Source organism: Austrofundulus limnaeus, unplaced genomic scaffold, assembly GCF_001266775.1.
Source record: "Austrofundulus limnaeus strain Quisiro unplaced genomic scaffold, Austrofundulus_limnaeus-1.0 Scaffold339, whole genome shotgun sequence".
In the NCBI taxonomy this organism is placed as follows: Eukaryota; Metazoa; Chordata; class Actinopteri; order Cyprinodontiformes; family Rivulidae; genus Austrofundulus; species Austrofundulus limnaeus.
Window position 1 is genome coordinate 162,074 of NW_013952741.1, and position 17,947 is coordinate 180,020.

The window sequence follows — 17,947 nt, forward strand, 5'->3', positions numbered from 1 at the left end:
AATTAAATAATTTGACCTGAATTTAGAATCCATGAAATAGCCTATACATCCCTAAATAAACACTGTAGTATATTAAATTTAAAAATGAAACCTTTAGACGTGAATCTGAGCTCTACATTTGACTTTTAGGAAGGTGCAAGTTTTAGTTTTGTTTCATTTGATGATCTGTTAGTTTAAAATCTTACAGTAGCAGGTAGAACTATGAGGACACATGAATACTGTTTCAGTCACATTGTAATATTTTCASTCTCACTAGGTAAAGAAAGAGACTGACAGTAACTGAGTTCAGTTTCTGTTACCATAGTGAGCTAACCAGACCTAAATAAATCCTTCTTTGTGACTCTGAAAACTTGGAAGTTTAGCGGTTGTCTGATCGGTTCTCTTCAGTTTGTATCCAGCTCTCTTGTGATCCACTGACAGAGCATCAGAACCTCATGAACATTAAAGTCTCTGAGTGGAAGAAGAGCTCATCAGGTTTTTTTTTATAAACATGGTTACTCTCTTCCTTGTAGGCTGCTGCACTTTAACTTGTGAAACACAACATGCAAACACATCCTCTGGTATGTCGTGTCCATTTGCATATTATATAAATAATAATGGTGGGCTGCCAGGACCAAAAAATGCCCGGGCTGTTTTTTGGTCCTAGTCCAGCCCTGGGTGCGGCACGTCCAAAGTGTCTGACGCTCGAGTTGGAAAAACTGGACTTTTGCTGCTCGGTGCGTTGCATCAACCAGTCAGAGAGACTCTGCTCAGTGACGTACCGTTGATGAGCTGGAAATACCGGCAGCCTGGGAAATCGGATCACACAAACAAGATAGTCCGATCATTTATGATCATTTCAGTGTCCATTATCATGATAGAAATAAAAGGGACTTTGCCTGGAAGACGATCTGTGAGGAAGTCGGCATATGTCTGGTAAGTTTTTAAAACTACAGATAAAAAGGCTTCTCCTACGTTCACGTCAAATGCGTCTGTCCTCACTGGACACCAGTGTTGGGAGGCGTGCATTTTGAGAACTTTGGAGGCGCGCAACGCTTTTGGTGTGAATGTAACAGCTACAGCTGCTGCTGTTGTAGATGTTGAGGCTTTGTGATGTTTAATATAAAACGTTGGTTACTTATTGTAACCCCAGATTCTATGAGTATAGGCGCAGCCCTTTAAGGCTATCGCTAGTGGGTTTATCCCTCGCGCGCAGCGCAACACTGAAAACTCGTAGTCCATGCCCACCCACTGGGTGGGCCTCCCCCGGTCTGTATAAATAGCAGTCAGACCGGACAATCGACTCCCTAAAAGACTTTTTCTTCAGCCAATTGGGAACCAGTGAGGCCCATAGCTTAAAGGGCTGCACCTATACTCATAGAATCTGGGGTTACAATACGTAACCAACGTTCTATTTTGTATAGGCTTTGCCCTTTAAGGCTATTGCTAGTGGGTTAAAGGCGAAGCTGGATGTAGTCCATGCCTCACCGGGTCCATTCAGACCATAATATGAAGCATCTGCTCGCACATAACAAAAAACACTCACAGCCTGAAATGCATAATTACGCACTCCAGAACCTCAGTGTTTCAGATAATCAGAAAGGAGGACACTGGTTAAAAATGTTAATATAACAAACCTGCTGCTGTGAATCAGAACAAGGAAGGTTACAAACTGTAACAGTATGACGAGGAACAGAGCAGGTCAAACAGAAAAATCCTTCTGTCACAACCCTGAGGACAGAATGAGTCATGGAGAATGCGGAAACGTCACGCAGGTAAAAACGAATAAATGAGCACGGAGATGACCAGGAGGCCGCCGTGCAGATGTCATCCACAGACATTCCTCCATTCAGAGCTGTGGAGGAAGAAATCCCTCTGGTGGAGTGAGCTCTCAGATTCTCTGGAGGATCCAGGCCAGAGGAAACGTAAGCCTGTGAAATTGCCTCACACAACCAGTGTGAGAGGCGCTGAACAGACAGAGGACGTCCCACAGAGTTCTCTATGTGATGCACAAACAGATGCTGAGAGTGGCGCAGAGCAGACGTGCGAGCCACGTAACACGAGAGCACGCGCACAGGGCAGAGGAGATGAGATAAGGCTTCCTCCTCAGAGTTATGAGAGGGGTAAAAACCATCCAAAGTTATCTCTCGATCTGAACGAGCTGTTTAAGCTTTTAGGGGTAAAAGCAGGGTTGGGACGCAGCACAGCTGAGCTGCGGTCTGCTTGTATTCTCAGGCATGAGGGAGCGACAGAGAGCGCAGATAAATCACTCTCTTTTTGCAGATGTGAGGGCCAACAGCAGAGCTGTTTTAAAGGACAGAAACTTAAGAGGAACCTGGTCTAAAGGTTCAAATGGAGCTTTAACCAGAGCGCACAGAACCAGCGCTAAATCCCACGAGGGAACGAGTGGGCCTGACACAGGTCTGCATCTCCGCACACCTCTCAAAAAATGCTTCGTCAGTGGGTGGTTAAAGACAGTTCTGTCACCAAAACCCTCGTGGCATGAGGAACTAGCTGCAGCATAAGTTTTAAGGTGCTGAAAGCTAACTTCCTGTCCATCAGCTGCTGGAGAAAAGACAGCACGCAGCCTAAAGGACATGAAATGGCCTCCACTCCTTTTCTGCGCACCAGCACTGAAAAACTGACCACTTTGATGCATTTAGCACTGTAGTGGAAGCGGCTCGTGCGTCCTGGATCGTGCGCACTACAACGTGCGGGAGACCGAGCCCCTCCAAGCACTCCCGCTCAGCAGCCAGACCCAGAGACATTGACTTATCTCTGGGTGACTCCTGATCATTCCCCCTGCCTGGAGGAGCGCGTCCTCCCTCCATGGAAGCTGCCACTGCTGGCCCGAAACCAGCTGCTGCAGGCTCGGAAACCACGGCGCGTTTTTGCGCTCCAGTACCACCAGGACCACGGACAGCTCCTCCTCCTGAACTCGGTCCAAGAGCCGTGGTATCAGCGGGACTGGAGGAAACGCATAAAGAAGCAATTTTGGCCACGGAGTGTGAGCGAAGGCGTCCACCCCTAGTGGTGGATCCTCCCGTGGGCTCAGTGAGAACCACAGCCGGTGCGCGTTCTCCCGTGTGGCGAACAGATCCACTTCCGCTTTGCCGAATCTGCTCCAGATCTGAGCAATCAGGTCGGGATGGAGACTCCAGTCTCCGTGACGAGGACCTCCCCTGCACATGATGTCCGCTCCCCTGTTCAGGACGCCGGGAATGTACACTGATGGAGAGCAGGTTTACGCGCAACCAGCACAGCAGCTGTCTGGCAACATTTAGCAGCTGCGCTGAGCACACGCCTCCCTAACCAGTTTATGTACGCGGCTGCCACTCTTTTGTCCGTGTGGATCAGAACATGCTGATCCCGCAGCAGAGGAAGAAAGTGCCGAGTCACTTTCAGCACCGTGAGGAGCTCCAACACGTTTCTGTGCAGGGACATGTGGTCGGGCCACTTCGCTCCGACCACCTGAGACAGACACGTTCCTCCCCATCCTGACAGGGAAGCATCCGTGAACACTGAGACGTATGACGTAGGTCTGCTGAGGGGAACCCCCTCCAACAGAATGCTGGGGTTCCCCCAGTGGGCCAGATCTGCTCCCACTGAAGGGGGAACAGAGATCATGCGCCTCTTTTGATGCACAGGGTCTATGTGCAGCCAGGCGAACCACCTCTGGAGGCATCTCATGTGCAGCAACCCCAGCGGGACCACCACGTGAGCCGCTGACATCATTCCCAACAGATGCACGACTGACAGGGCTGTCACTACACTGCGAGGTCTGGTGCGGCGGAGCTGTGCTGACAGAGCGTCGGCTCTCGGCTGTGACAGTCGGGCTCTCATTGTCACTGAGTTTAGCTCCACCCCCAGATAAACAATCATCTGGGATGGGAGAACAGAACTTTTTTCCCAGTTTATGGAAAACCCCAGGCTCAGGAGATGTGTCGCCAGCTTCTGGGTCTGCACCGCGGCTTCCTCTCTGGACCGATCCAGTAACCCCAGATAGTCCAGATAAAAGACGATTCTCATTCCCGCCATGTGAAGTGGCTGCAGCGCTGTTTCCAGACACTTGGAAAATGTGCGCGGGGCGAGAGAGTAACCGAACGCAGGCGGTTGTACTGATACTGGGTCCCCTGAAAGGAGAAACGCAGAAACTTCCGATGTTTCCGGATGATGGGAACGTGGTAATATGCGTCTCTCAGATCTATGGAGGTAAACCAGACATTCTGGTGAACATTTTACAGCACCTGTCTGATTCTCAGCATGTGGAACGGCCTCTCCATGATCGAGCTGTTGAACAGAGACAGGTCCAGAATGGGTCTCACTCCTCCCGTTTTTTTGGGGACCAAAAAATAACGGGAGTAGAACCCCGCATTTTCCTCTCCGYGGGGAACCGTGGAAATGACCTTTTTTAACCTCAGTTCCTGAAGTTCTGACCGGAGAGCAGCGCTCTGCTCTGGAGATGACAGAACCGTCTCCACAATCCCTCTGAACGGCGGCAGACGACCTGCAAACTGCAGCGTGTAACCCCTGCTGATCAGCTGATCCATCCACCTGTCGAGGGAACATGCGCGCCGCCATTCTGAGTAACGCTCTGAAAGCGGGCGTGCATTTATGTGTGGTGCTGTGGTCCGCACGGACTCTAGCCATGTTAGCGCCCCTACCGCCGTCCCCTGCCTCGCAGCTGCTCCTGAGGGAACCCATGGGGGGCTTGGACAGAAAGGGCTGCCTGTCCCTCTTCATGCAGCGCTTGGGCTGCCCGCCCCCGTCAGAACGGGAGCGAGCCAGCGCGCTCTGATGCTGCTTGGGCGTGGGCCGCTGCTGGAGAGATGACACACTCTGTGAGGTGTGTGTGAGGAGGCAGCAGGAACATCCAGATGTTCTGACTGCTCAGAAAAAACTCTGCTGGAATCAGACTGATCTGCTGAGACAGAAAAACTGTGCAGAAAATGTGGAGCTGCGGCGCCTCGTAACCAGCTGTTTAGAGGCGAGCGGCTCGCTGTGTGTGATGGAGCTGCTGTGAGATCAGCTGATCTGACAGAGGCTGTAGTCGCTGTGGAGCGTCTTTCCTGCTGACGGCGGCCACGGCGGTCCCTCCAGCGACCCGAGGTGCGGGGTTCAGGTTGAGGCCACACCAGTTGGCGAAAAGACTCAAAAACTTCCTGAGTCCGCTGAGACTTCTTCACGAGACAGTGGAAGCTGGCGCCAAATAGCCCGTCAGCTGTGATGGGACCATCCAGCAGATCCTTCTGGAGCTTCTCCGTCATGGATGGAGCCAGGCGGAGCCAGGTGGTTCTCTGGATCTGGGTGGCCCAGGCAGCGATCCTCGAGGAGCAAATCACTGTGGTGGCGCACAGGTTCAGGATTGCATCAGCCGCCTTACAGAGAGAGCTCTTTAGATCCTCTGGCAGGGCAGTTTCCTGCAGCCGCTTGGAAATGCCGTAAGCCAGCAAGGCGGCATTATTTGTTGCAGCAGAGGTCTGATAGGCGACTGGTGGGCCCGATCAGAAAACCTTGTGATCAGCTGATCGTGTTTGGAAGGAGGCACCAGACGCTGATCCAGCCCAGACGTCTTGGCCCCAAACACTTCAGCAAGACCTGGATCCAGAGGGGGTACAGAGGGAAAACTCTGCTCTGTAAACCCCTYCACCCTGGTGATGGGCGCGTATGTGGAGACTGGTGCCCTCAGCTGCTGCCTCAGCCAGGAAGTCCATCACGGCGGGAAACTAAGGCCAGATAGGGTCCGGGCGGCGACTTCAGGCAGAACCAAACCTTCCCGCCAGGTCATTCAAGCGGGACGGGGAAGGCTGTGGGACCGGAAGTCCCTTAGCGCTAGCAGCCTCCTGAATCAAGCTAGGCAGCTTGAGGAGGAGCGCGCCCACCGCTGGGAGCGGGGTGGTGGAGGACATAGGAAACCCGGAGTTGACTGAGCAGTCGCTCAGCTGCCTTTCCTCCATGATAGCGTCACCGGGGTCGTCTTCACTGTCTTCGTTTCCCCCGGTGTCTTCTTTGCTGGCAGGATCATTCGTTTCCCGCTCAGCGCTGCTAGCTTGCTAAGTGCAGCTAGCTTCCTCCTGAGAGCGGGTAACGGACTCGGTTGATCCACCCTGTGGCCCAATACTGACCTTGAAAAAGGCTACCCTCCGCCTCCTCTCCTCCAGCAGGAGGAGAGCACAGGGACGACAGGTGGGCTGAGGTTCCAGGGCGAGGTCAGCGTGCAGAGGTCCCAGGCATCTCTCGCAGGTCTCGTGGCTGTCGAAGGACAATATGTATCCCGTCTGGCACGACGGGCACAAACGAATAATGKTGGACATCTTCTCAATGTTGCTTCTGCTACCACTGAAGAAAAAAAGGGAGCCGATTGTCCGGTCTGACTGCTATTTATACAGACCGGGGAGGCCCACCCAGTGGGTGGGCATGGACTACGATTTTCAGTGTTGTGCTGTGTGCGAGGGATAAAGCCACTAGCGATAGCCTTAAAGGGCGAAGCCTTTACGAAATAGAACTGTCATGTTTAAACTCCTCGTAAACAGACCACAGCTAAGCTGACTTCTATAAGCAACAATGCTCTTCTTAAAAATACAGAGAAAATACACATGTACTGAATGAACCAATATGTCAAGAAATACAATCAAAACTGCATTCTGATCTAACACAATGCTGTTGGTATGCTCTCTGAGGTACAAAACTCTGGCTAAATCAAAATATTCACTCAAATATTACTTATAGCATATATTTAGTCCACTATTAAATTCCTTTTTGTTCAGTCAGCTATCATCCAAAAAGTGGCTCGCACAAATATAACAAATTTGTTTTTCTTCGGAAGGTTATAAAATTGAAATCAAACAATTTTTAAAGAACCGTGTCATCCATGGGAAGCTTTGAATTTCCTCAAAGGCATTTTTTTATCCGAAAAGGACTGGACTGAGATGCAGTTAGTATTACGAGATCAGTAGACACACAGTTTCAATTGTTGTTTGCTAGTTGCTGCTGGAAGCGACAGACAAAACAGGATGAGACGCCACATTCAGTATACCGAGTTTAGAGATGTAAATGTGAACCATTGCATCAAATTGAGGAGTAAGTCACAAAGTTTGCAACAAGTGATTTTTGTTCAAAACATCTCTATGTTGTTTGAACTAAATATCTGAGTTATAGTCTTTTACAACTTTCTGAAGCTCTTTTTGAGCAGTAGCTACAAAAAACTATTTTGAGCCGAAAAGCCTTAAATTTTTGTCCTTTTTCCTGTGAGCTAGCAATACTTATTTTTCTTTCTAGCTGGTAAATCATAATATCTAAACATATCAAATAATAATAGTTGAACAACCTAAAAACAGAATTCAGACCAAATATCCATGGGTTATCCTGATTAGGAAGACAACTCAAGGCATATCTCTAGAACAGGTCATGATATCAGGATGATCAGGATAAAAAAAATGTAGCTGAAAAAGCAGGAATCTGAAAATGTTTAGGTCATTTTGACTAAATTTCCCTTAATCCTCAGTTGGATGTGATGGGTCACATCATGTGATGGTCTGTACTTGTATAGCACCTTTCTATCCAACAAGGAAACTCAAAGTGCTTCATACTACTATCTGTGTCCTCATTTACCCGTTCACACTGCACTCTATTAGGTCACTACAAAGCTAACACCAATCACACACCACTATTTGATATTTACAGTGGTGGTGCCAATCACATTCATTCACTGACGGGACACACATCAGAGGCTTTATGGTGCGTTCACACCGAACGCGATTTCAGCGTCAAAATCGCAGCCAACGCTGAAGTTTGAAGCTTGTGCACTTTGAGGTCAGACGCAGGACAGCTGCGCTGCACGGCGACAGCCGCCCCGCCCCTCCCTCCTCTGTGGGGCTGTTTAATGTCGGACGAGGAAGTGGCTTTGCTTTATTTACAGAGAGCCAGAGCAYGTCACGTTCATCAGATAATTAATTCATAATTAATTCACCAGATAATTCAGAGAAGAGGCTCACAGCTTGCTTTCAGGACTATTTTTTTCAGTCTGATGAGTCGCTGCCACGCATTGCTGCGGATCAGGACACGACTGCAGCACTCATTTCAGCTAAAGAGCAGGAGCTCTGTCTGTTTCAGGTTAGTGGACATCATTCAGTAAACTGTCCCGTCGGGAAATATGTCACTACGTCACACAGTGGAGTCTCTCTGATTGGTTGACGCTGCGCGTCGAGCTGCAAAAGTTCAGATTTTCTAACTTCAGCGATTTGTGCCTCAGCGCGTCGAACGCTCAGATCGTTCAAATCGTTCAAATCGCGCTGCTCTAATCGCGCTTGAGGCGCCGCAGAACTTCCCGACGTTGCTTGAAGCGCGTCCACCATAGACTTTGTATGTAAACCYGCTGCTCCTGACGCTGAAATCGCGTTCGGTGTAAACGCACCATTAGGGGTTAAGTTTCTTGCCCAAAGACACAACAACTGAGATAGCTGGAACGGGGGATCGAACCGGTGACCTACCAGTTCCAGGACGACTCCCCTAACCACTCTGTGACTCTGTTGTGCAATCAGAGTCAAGGAAATTATTCTCTGCTCTGCTTATTTTGTTCGATGTTTACATTTGATCTTACCCCTTACCATGTACTCCATCACAGRGTTGTACTACTGGGATGAAGCGACATAATGAAAGTAGAAACAAACTCAAGTATCGATCCGTTCACGGTTAATGTTGGACATTTTTGAAGGTTTTTCTTGTATTTTAAAGACTATGTATGGCCTACTAGCAATTTTTTTATTTAGTTTACTTCTGTTAAAAGTTGTCACTCTACCTCTGCCGGAGATAACAGATGGAAATTAGCCTGTAGCCTTTTCTGGTCTCTGCAGTAAATGCATTGTGCAATGTCCCTGTTAAATAATCTAATAAATAAACAAATACATCCTATTGTATCGATCCAACACCAACCTTGGTATCATATGTTGGTGTAAGTTCTCAATCGTCAATGACATGGTCACTCTAAACAGTAAAAAATAAAAAATAAAAAACTGAAGCAACTGGACTTCTGTTCCAGGGCAGAAGCTGAGAGAGCCAAGCTTTAAAAACTGTATGACGTTGGTTTCAATAACATCAATATCTGGATCAATCTGGGTGACATAAAAGTTGGATGCAATGCAACATGATGAATGTGGTCACTTTGAAAAACATTGGGCTTTAATTGCACTACACATGAACCAAACCTGAGTTGGCTTTCAGACTGTCATATAAAAAAATGATTTGGATCAACACGGGCAAAAAAAAATCTAGTTTGGGCCCCTTTTGCTTGCATTGTGAATGTGAAGCCTAGGATTCGACTGAAGGTGCATAATGTGACATGAACCAAACATTTCCTACATAGTTCCCAGGAAGCGCTAACAATGTTTAAGAGTCCTACAGGTTATACCTCCAGCCGTGCACACGGAAGCCGGGGCACTGGTCTCCACAGCGCATACAGGGCTGTCCTCTGTCCGGGTCCTCTTCTTCCTGCTGAAAACACAACATGCAGTCACTTCAGCTCCAACACTTCCTCAGCAGAGGACCACTCCATTATTTTGGCAAAGGGTACTTAAGTTTAAACAAATGTTAGTACATGAAGTCCCATCCTTGTCAGAGAAACCAGAGAGGACAGATTCAACTGCTGTTGCTTTCGTCTTGTTTCGGGTCTCAGTGTGTATTATCTATAAAATGAAATATACAGGAGAGTAGATACATTTTGCATTAGGGCTTTTAAGTGTGAATAATATCTGTAGGTGCATGTGGGCTGTAAATTCTCAAAAGAAAGCCTTGTGCCAAAAGTGCTGAGCAGTGCATTAAACTTAGCCAAGGGCGACTCTGGAGCTTTAGCACTAAACTCCCTCATATCTCCCCTCTCCTCCTGCAGCCTTGCCTGACAGTGTTTGTGTGGATAGCAGACTATAGACACAGGCCTCTTTTTAGAGATGAGAGGAAGGAAGCAGACGCAGGATGGGAGCTGCACCCTTCCCTCTCCATGTAGAAACTCGACTTTCCCCAACTTTCTTTTCCTCAGATGACTTAGCTCTACAGTATGGCCTGCTGTTTGTGTGAACGGCTAATTTGTTTTTTTCCCTAGACTACTAAACAAACTACAGTGGCAGTTTAATGGAATCAGTACCAACTCTTTATCAATTGAATAATCACACGGTTGATGACCTTTTTGTCAAAGACTAATTAAAATCTAATGTAAAACATGCATTTGAATGCAAAAGCAAGTCACACATAAAGCTGCATAACTCTGGCTTTTATGAGCAAAGCCATAAATTTATGATATGTGAAACAACAAGGTGCCTGTGCATACCTGTTCACCTGTCTATAACCACTAACCATCGCTATTCACGTCGAGCCTGTTTTCCCAAGCAGAGATTTTTATGACCTCTTTTGAGAACAGCAACAGATTTATTTGATTAGCAACAGTCACTTCACTTTGCTTAGCTCAGCGATATCTGACGGCTCCTGTGGGGGTTGAGATGGTTCATAATTGGACTGAGAAACCATAAGTACATACATTTACATCATGTGTTGATGATGGATTCCAGAGTGAATGTGTGGTTTATGTGCAAAAGCACGAGTACAGTTTACTCCTTTAAGCCATGCTGCTTGTTAYGCAACCAGGTATGAAAGGTGACAAACTGGGTTAAATGAGGCTTACAGATGATTTCTGGCTGACTGGGTCATTGACTTGTCATTTCCTTAAGAAAAAGGTTCCTGAGCTGTCACTCTGACACGGAGTCTGGGAGGCACATACTACAAAAAAACGTCCGTAACACTGAACACTGGGGTGTGCATTTACAATCCTAAACAACACGAAGGAAAACAGCTGCAGGACAAAAACACTTTTGGAAACTGTAACCGACCTGAGCCGATTGTACTTCTAGACCCAGAGGGAAGAAATGAAATGACACTTCATGCTTTTTGTTCGCCCTATAAGACACCCTTTGACCTGATTTAAGTAAAACACAACTTCAGTTCATGTGCTATTGCATTTGTTTACTTAAAGCTCAAATATATTGAAAAGATCTGAAGGAATAAAGTATGCACTTCAGATTGAGCAACTACGTCTCTATTCTCCTTCCTGGATTACGCCTAACTGATAAAAAAAAAAAACGTGTTGCTTTTGTAATCGTCTGTAGGTGCAACCTGAGTAAGAGATGTTTACACGTGTCAGTAAGCAACACTCTCATCTTAGACGGATTTTAAACGTTTTATGAAAATCAAAGGCACTGTGTGACTCACACAGAGACGACTTAATGAGATTTGTCAACTTTACAAATGATGGTTACAAATTAAAAGTAAACAAAAGGTTATTAATTTTAGCTCTAATTACTCACAAGACAAGACTCATCTCAGTGAAAATACTCTGATCTGTACTTTATGTGATAACGTTGTTGCAACACCACTCTTTGTTCTTTTTAAAATGTCAGCCTTATTTTAGGTTAAAATAGATGATGTATGTCTAACTGGTCACTCTGCTGTATCTATATTTGCCTACACAAAGTTAAACTAATAGAATAAATAACTAAATAAACAAAGAGTTGGTTGGTTTTCACTGCTTTATAATGAAGAAATAAGTGGGTCAGTGTGAATACTCATTCATTTAAGGGCAGATAGTAATGAAGCTGTCTTCAGCTGTGACGTAATGAAAGAAGACGGATTAGTAATCCAGAGAAAAGCAACAAAATTACTTGAAATAAGTGTGAATAGAAAACAGCAGAATATCCAGTGTTTTCCTGTCTCTCACACTGCTAGCTTAATCTTTAAAAACAACACAATTAGTAGTTTTATCTCTAAACAAACACACAGTAAATCAGTTTGGTTTAACTCGGCACTGCAGGTGATCACAAAGGCAAACAAGAATTAGAGATGGAGTAAAAATAAGCAGGCATTTGTTTCTCCTTGTTATTTGAAATGTGCAGGAACATCCTCCTTAATGACTAATTATGAATTTAATCTAATAAAAACAAAAACCAATACAGACCTAAAAGGTAGTAAGTTTGTTTAAGTTTCTGTTTTGTGACAATAGTGTCCAAGAAATGATAGAGATCTTTTGGTGGCTTCAAGTTTTCCATCAAAAACGTTTGTTCAAAAAAAAAAAGAAGCACTCAATGGGAGTGTTGATAAGAAGTTTCCTTTAAACTTAGCCAAATTAAATAATACTTTCACAAACTAAGGTAAAGTCAGTTCACATGGTTACAGTCAGACTTTGTGTATCTGCTCCTTTGTTTGCACTCAGAAGGTTTAATCGCACCATTTGGTTGGGCTCCAATGTGGTACTGAGTTACTGAAACCAGGTAGAAGACAAACTGAAAGGTTGTCCGCTTTGTTATCTTACATCAACAGAACACCACATACAACCCTGGACTCTCTGCACTAAAAAAAGGGACAACAGACAAATAATACACCAGACTGATGTCATTTGGACCATATTCAGTGTATGGGACTCTCACTCAGGGAAAAGCTTAAAAATTAACAGTCAGAGGTTTGCTGTGAGTAGATGCACCTCTCCGAAGTCCAACACATGTCTGAGCTCTGTAGTTTACATTTTTCTGTTTCCTGCTGCCGAGGTCAAGTCAAACAATAACATTCGACAATCAGACCAGTTAGCTAAAGCACCGAGCGCCATTCTGAGGGCCAAACTGAAATTTTATCTAAGCAGAGTCACAGACACAATAGTAAGAAGAGACTTTATGAAACACAAGGCCCTTTTCACGCTCGGTACTTTTACTTGTCATACGATCTTCAAATGCAGCTGATGATGCAGGTAAGGTTGTTCCATACAACTGCATCAGAAAAGAAAGGAGCAACATCTGGGTTTTATCCAGTCATTGCAGTTGTGAATGCACAACTACGCTGTCATCCTTTTAAGAAAACAATCATTCTGACACCACTTTACACTTTTTACACTAACTTGAACATTTCTTTAACACTCAAATGTGACATATTGTTCGACAAATGAGCTTTAAAGTATTCAGAAACTAACTGGAGTAGATTATCAAATTTTCGGGACATGACAAACTCTAAGACTTAAAAAGATGGATTTTATTTCTTGTCTTTTTCTGTTGTGTTTAACTACTTGTTCACTGAGTTTTCACTGTTTAAACTGAACCATGCAGTGTTCCAGGCTTTTAAACTGTAGTCAATTGTTCCATTCAGAAAAATTATATCTTCCCTGAATGCTATTTATTTAATTTAGAAAGCACTCTGTATCAGAGGGTTCTGAGCTGACTGAAGTTCAGCAGAGCAAAGACATATAACTGGTTATTATTAAGGGTGTAAGAAAATATCGACACACTGAAATATCGCGATATTTCATTTCCCGATACCGTATCGATATTCTAAAGCCCTGTATCGATTTTTATTAAGTTTAAAATGTCAACTTTCCTGCCAGCCATTCATTTTTATGTTGTAGTTCAGCCTCTGACCACTAGTTGGCAGCAGTGAGCCAGCCATTTGGCTCCTCTACCTCTTGAGTGCCAGAGAGTAAGAGAGCATTAGCATTGTGAGTAAACATTAGCTTCATGCTCTGATAGCTGAATCTGAGCGGAAAAGACCGACACCCTCTGCCTTCTAAGCTGAGGTAAGGTTACAAACAGTTACTTATTTGTCAGAATGTCTGTATTTTAAGACAAATTAAGTGTCTTGTGCGCTCTTTTTTCCAACTGTAGCCAGCTTTCACGTTACGCATATAGTGCATGCGTCTATCACCTCGAGCTCAGCACTCCTCCCGTGACATAAAACTCTGTTGCTCTCAATGTCCGGCTGATGATCGCATCAAAGTCCAAATACTTTATCCTGCTGTGTTCGCTTCAAAAATGGTTTAACTCGTTTAGCTTCTCAATTTCTTAACTGGTTTTCTTCAGGACCTGCCCTGCTGTTCGACCCACAGTTATACAAATCAGGTTCTGGATGCAGGTCAGCTGATCCCAGAAACTCTGTGTGCAGCAGCTTTTAATATAATATTATAATTTTCTGAGACAGTGAATTTTGGTTTTTCGTTTGTTATTTTTTTCCAGTAAGAGGTTTTTATTTAATAGAATTTTTGGACCAAAAATATCGCAATATATCGCCTTGTTTACAGTATCGAAATATACCGGGATATATCGTATTGTGACCCCTCTGTCATGATATGTATCGTATCGCCAAATTCTTGCCAATACACAGCCCTAGTTATTATGCTGATCAAATTTATGATCAGATTTTTTATTTAGTTAGACCTGGCCAGGACATGCCCGTTTCACACAGTGTGTCAATTATATTTTTATTTTACTCAACAATTCAGAGCAATTTGTTACCTGTGTCACTTAAAGCCTGATTAACATACTGAATTTCAATAACTTGTGCGTCAACAATCGAAGGGAAAATATTTATTTTTCTATGTTTATTATAAGAAATTTTAAGAACATGAAAAAAAGTGTACTTGGGTAAAGTACACAGTTTAGAATACTGTCAAGTCGTTTATGCAAGATACAGCCATATATAAAATTACTAATAATTCAGGAACACAATGCTCAATAGATGTTATAAAAAAGTTCATATATTATGATTTGGTACAGAACTTCTGCACTTTTTGTGCACATTACAAAGTTAGGATGGTCCAATAAATGCAGCTGTGATGATGGAGACATATTCCAGGTGATCCAGATGTTTGACCATCAAACAGCTGTTTGTCCAGTCAGTAGAAGAACCTGACCCTGATGTTGTTTTCAGCTTTAAACTCTCAACAAATTATCCCATCTGAACCTGCTCAGGTACAAAAACTCATGACGGATTTACCTGAGGCGCCTGGCATGACTCAGGAAACAAAGAGGTGCCTGACTTTATGGGACACCGTCTGATTAAACACTCCGTTTATTTSCAACGTGGGGAAACAGGAGGGGATTTCTTTATATATATAAAAAATAAATAAATCACGCCACCTAAACAACAAAAGCCAGGCAGGTGAAGGTGGGGACCGAAGTTCCGCTTGAGCTGTTTTCTGTGCTTGACTTGAAAACAGGTTTATTTTATGATTGCCGTAACAGTGAAACACACAGAAACTTTCAAATGGCCCTAAAGTGAACTCTTAGTAGAATAAAAGAATGTTATTTAAAGTGAAGTAAGCCAAAAGAGGACTAAAAAACCCGGGACTTACCGAGCGGTTGGACCGTCGCTTTTTGGAGCCGCGCACGAACATAAAGTCGGCTTGAAGTTAGAAAAAGTTTCCAGGTAAACAAACGGAAAAGAGAAAAGTTCTGGTCTCAATAAAACGGAACCCAGCAGGGTCTGTGCTGAACTACATGCTGCTCCCTGCGGAATACCAGCTCGTCTGTTTGAAACACTTCGGCGTCAGAAGGGAAATAGCTAGCTTAACTAAAATGTAGCGCAACTTCTGGTCAAACTTCAAAATAAATATGTCCACTTTGCCACATTCCTGTTTACACTTTGAACAAATCAAAATAAAAATCTTATGAAGTTATTTATGTCATGAATTAACTAAAATTTAAGTTCACAAAGAAAGATATTAACTAGCACTTCTTTTTAAATCAAAATATTAATTTTGTGCTTTTATTTTGAAAGTATGTAMACTTGACAGAGCTCTAACTTCATATTTCCGGTCCAAAGAAAATAATGACCATCTCCCATCGCTCAGTTGGACATCATAGGCCGACAAGATACAAAACTGAAACACAACAAAAGGTTTTAGGCATGGGTTAAAATCAATTCAGTGAATGAACGAAAACAATCAATATTAAAACGAGAAACAAACCTTTTACAAAACACTGGTGTGTTCTGGGGAAATTATTATTATTATTATTATTTTACATTTGAGTTTGATAGCACTCGGCATGATCCCAAACAATGGATTATCATTCCACTGCTGAGCTTTAAAACAACATGAGACATCAAATAATTACTGCAGTTGAAAAGCAGTGAGGTCACAGGCTTAAAGGAAATTATTTTATTTAAAAAATCATTGTAATCTCAGAATWAAGGGTAGGTGTACCAAGTTACATTGTTTTAAAAAAAAGATGAAAGCCCACAGTAAAATTTTATACTCTTCAACCTWTTTCTTAACCTGGAAAAATCTAACAGAAGTCTCTTCAAATGATCAAATGAAAAATCTTTTGTACAAGTGTTTCTGGACAAAGACAGGCAGCAGCTCCAAACAGCACATCACAGCAAACACATAGACAGAAAATGTTCATGCATTATCACAAAATACACACAATGTTCAGATTGCAACAAGCTAATAATAATAATAATAATAATAATAATAATAATAATAATGATGATGATGATGATGATGATGATGATGATGATGATGATGATGTCAGGAGTTAATAATATGAAAGTGTGGAAACTTCTATTAAATTCTCATTCGCACATTTCAGGGTCTGCTGGTCAGTGGCCCCACTTATATTTGACTTGATTTTACAAACGTGAGTTCAAGGTTCTGATTCAAGTCTATGGATGAGTTGAAGAATGCTGTCATCTAGTGGTAATAAGAAAGAATACAGTTTGGAGTCTAGTTCCTTTTTTTTTTTTTGCTCTCACATTATTTTAATCTGATGTAATGTTCTGTTTCACTTTCCAAAATTGCCCTCATATCAGATCAGATGGTGTTAAATTCTGACACATCAAACACTTTTAATTAAAAGCTAAACTTTCACTTTAACAACTCAACCCTAGATGGTTCTAAAACGGCAAAGGAATGTGTTTAAAAAAAGATTTATACTTCTCAAAACTTTAAACTTAAGGCTGCTGTGGTGTCATACATGGCAGTCTGGTAAAAATCTATCAATTTAAAGAACAGAAAAGAAAACTAAACAGGCTAGAAAATACAACATGTTATCAGATAGCAGAAAAAAGAAATCATTATCCCTTTTTAACACAATTTTAGCAGTAAATAATTTCCACATTCAGGTTGTAGCATTTTGTTGACAACAGAAACATTGAAGCCCCATTAAAAGTGTAAAACTGTTGAATTAAAATCCTAGCATTGCTCAAAGTGATTCATATCACCTTTAAATCCAATTGTTTTAAACTAAGATTTCATGTTTGGAGAAAATAATTGTTAAAGCTGCTGTAACACCATAATGCAAAATGTCATGCGATACTGTGAGATGTCACTTAATATTAGTAAAACTGAGGTTGAGCTATTTTGTGCTTAAAATTGATTGGCTGTGGCATCCATCTTCAGTTGGGTTGGCTCCACAGTATTTCTGTTGTAGCTGTACAGTCAGTAATTAAAATTCCTTTAGTTCGATTAATATTTTTTGGATTAAAAAAACACTCAGAAACGTGGACACAGACAGGTAAACACATGATCCCTTGCCTTTTAAAGGCAGACAATAATACATTTTTCAGAATAGTAGGTAGATGATACAAACTAAAGGCTGTCCTGAGGTATGCTGCTCTCAGTCTCTAAAATACACCTTGTGTTTGCTCCATTCTGTTGCARTGGTTGACCTTTGACCTTTTCATTTTACTCTGTGCCATCATCAGTGAGGCGCACCTCTCTGTGTTTGTGTTCACAGAGGCACATAGAGTGCAAATGTTAAACTCTTTAATCTGTAAAGACCAAAATAAAAGTCACATTTAGCTCGTCTGGGACAGAAGCTTCAGATAAAATAGAGCAGATGTWAGTGATAAAGCTAGATAGAGCTGCYGYGRGCTGCATGCTGCTCTGAATTTGCTGGATGATGGTGTAGGTGTCGTATGCATACAGGAGTCCAGCCAACAAACCAAATACCTGCAAATTTACATAAAAGGGGAAAAAATCATTGTCAACACAAATCAAGTGTAAATAAATTTATCAAGCCACGCTGCAAAAGAAAAATGAGACCTCCAGACCACATATTAAGAAACTAAACTGCTTTTAAATGAGATTTCAGCACATTCCAGAAACCTGTTGTCCTCTAACCTAGTGGTTCCCAAAGTTGGGGTCGGGACCCAAAGTGGGGTCCTGAAA

The 17,947-nt window shown here is 43.2% G+C and overlaps 1 protein-coding gene across 3 annotated transcripts in view; it reads right to left on the reverse strand.

Moving 5' to 3' along the window:
* Positions 1–15,315, reverse strand: part of prickle3 (prickle homolog 3) — a 34,081-nt gene extending 18,766 nt beyond the window's left edge. Inside the window, exons 1-3 of one of the 3 annotated variants that reach the window (XM_014022706.1) lie at positions 15,128–15,315; positions 9,572–9,659; positions 9,386–9,465 (exon numbers count right to left, since the gene is read on the reverse strand). In XM_014022706.1, coding sequence (XP_013878160.1) covers positions 9,386–9,465; positions 9,572–9,583 — 92 coding nt within the window. In that variant the 5' untranslated portion in view covers positions 9,584–9,659; positions 15,128–15,315. Of the gene's footprint in view, positions 1–9,385; positions 9,469–9,571; positions 9,660–15,127 lie in introns of all 3 variants that reach the window. The other 2 variants (XM_014022705.1, XM_014022704.1) reach the window with 2 other exon arrangements.
* Positions 15,316–17,947: the final 2,632 nt, after the last annotated feature.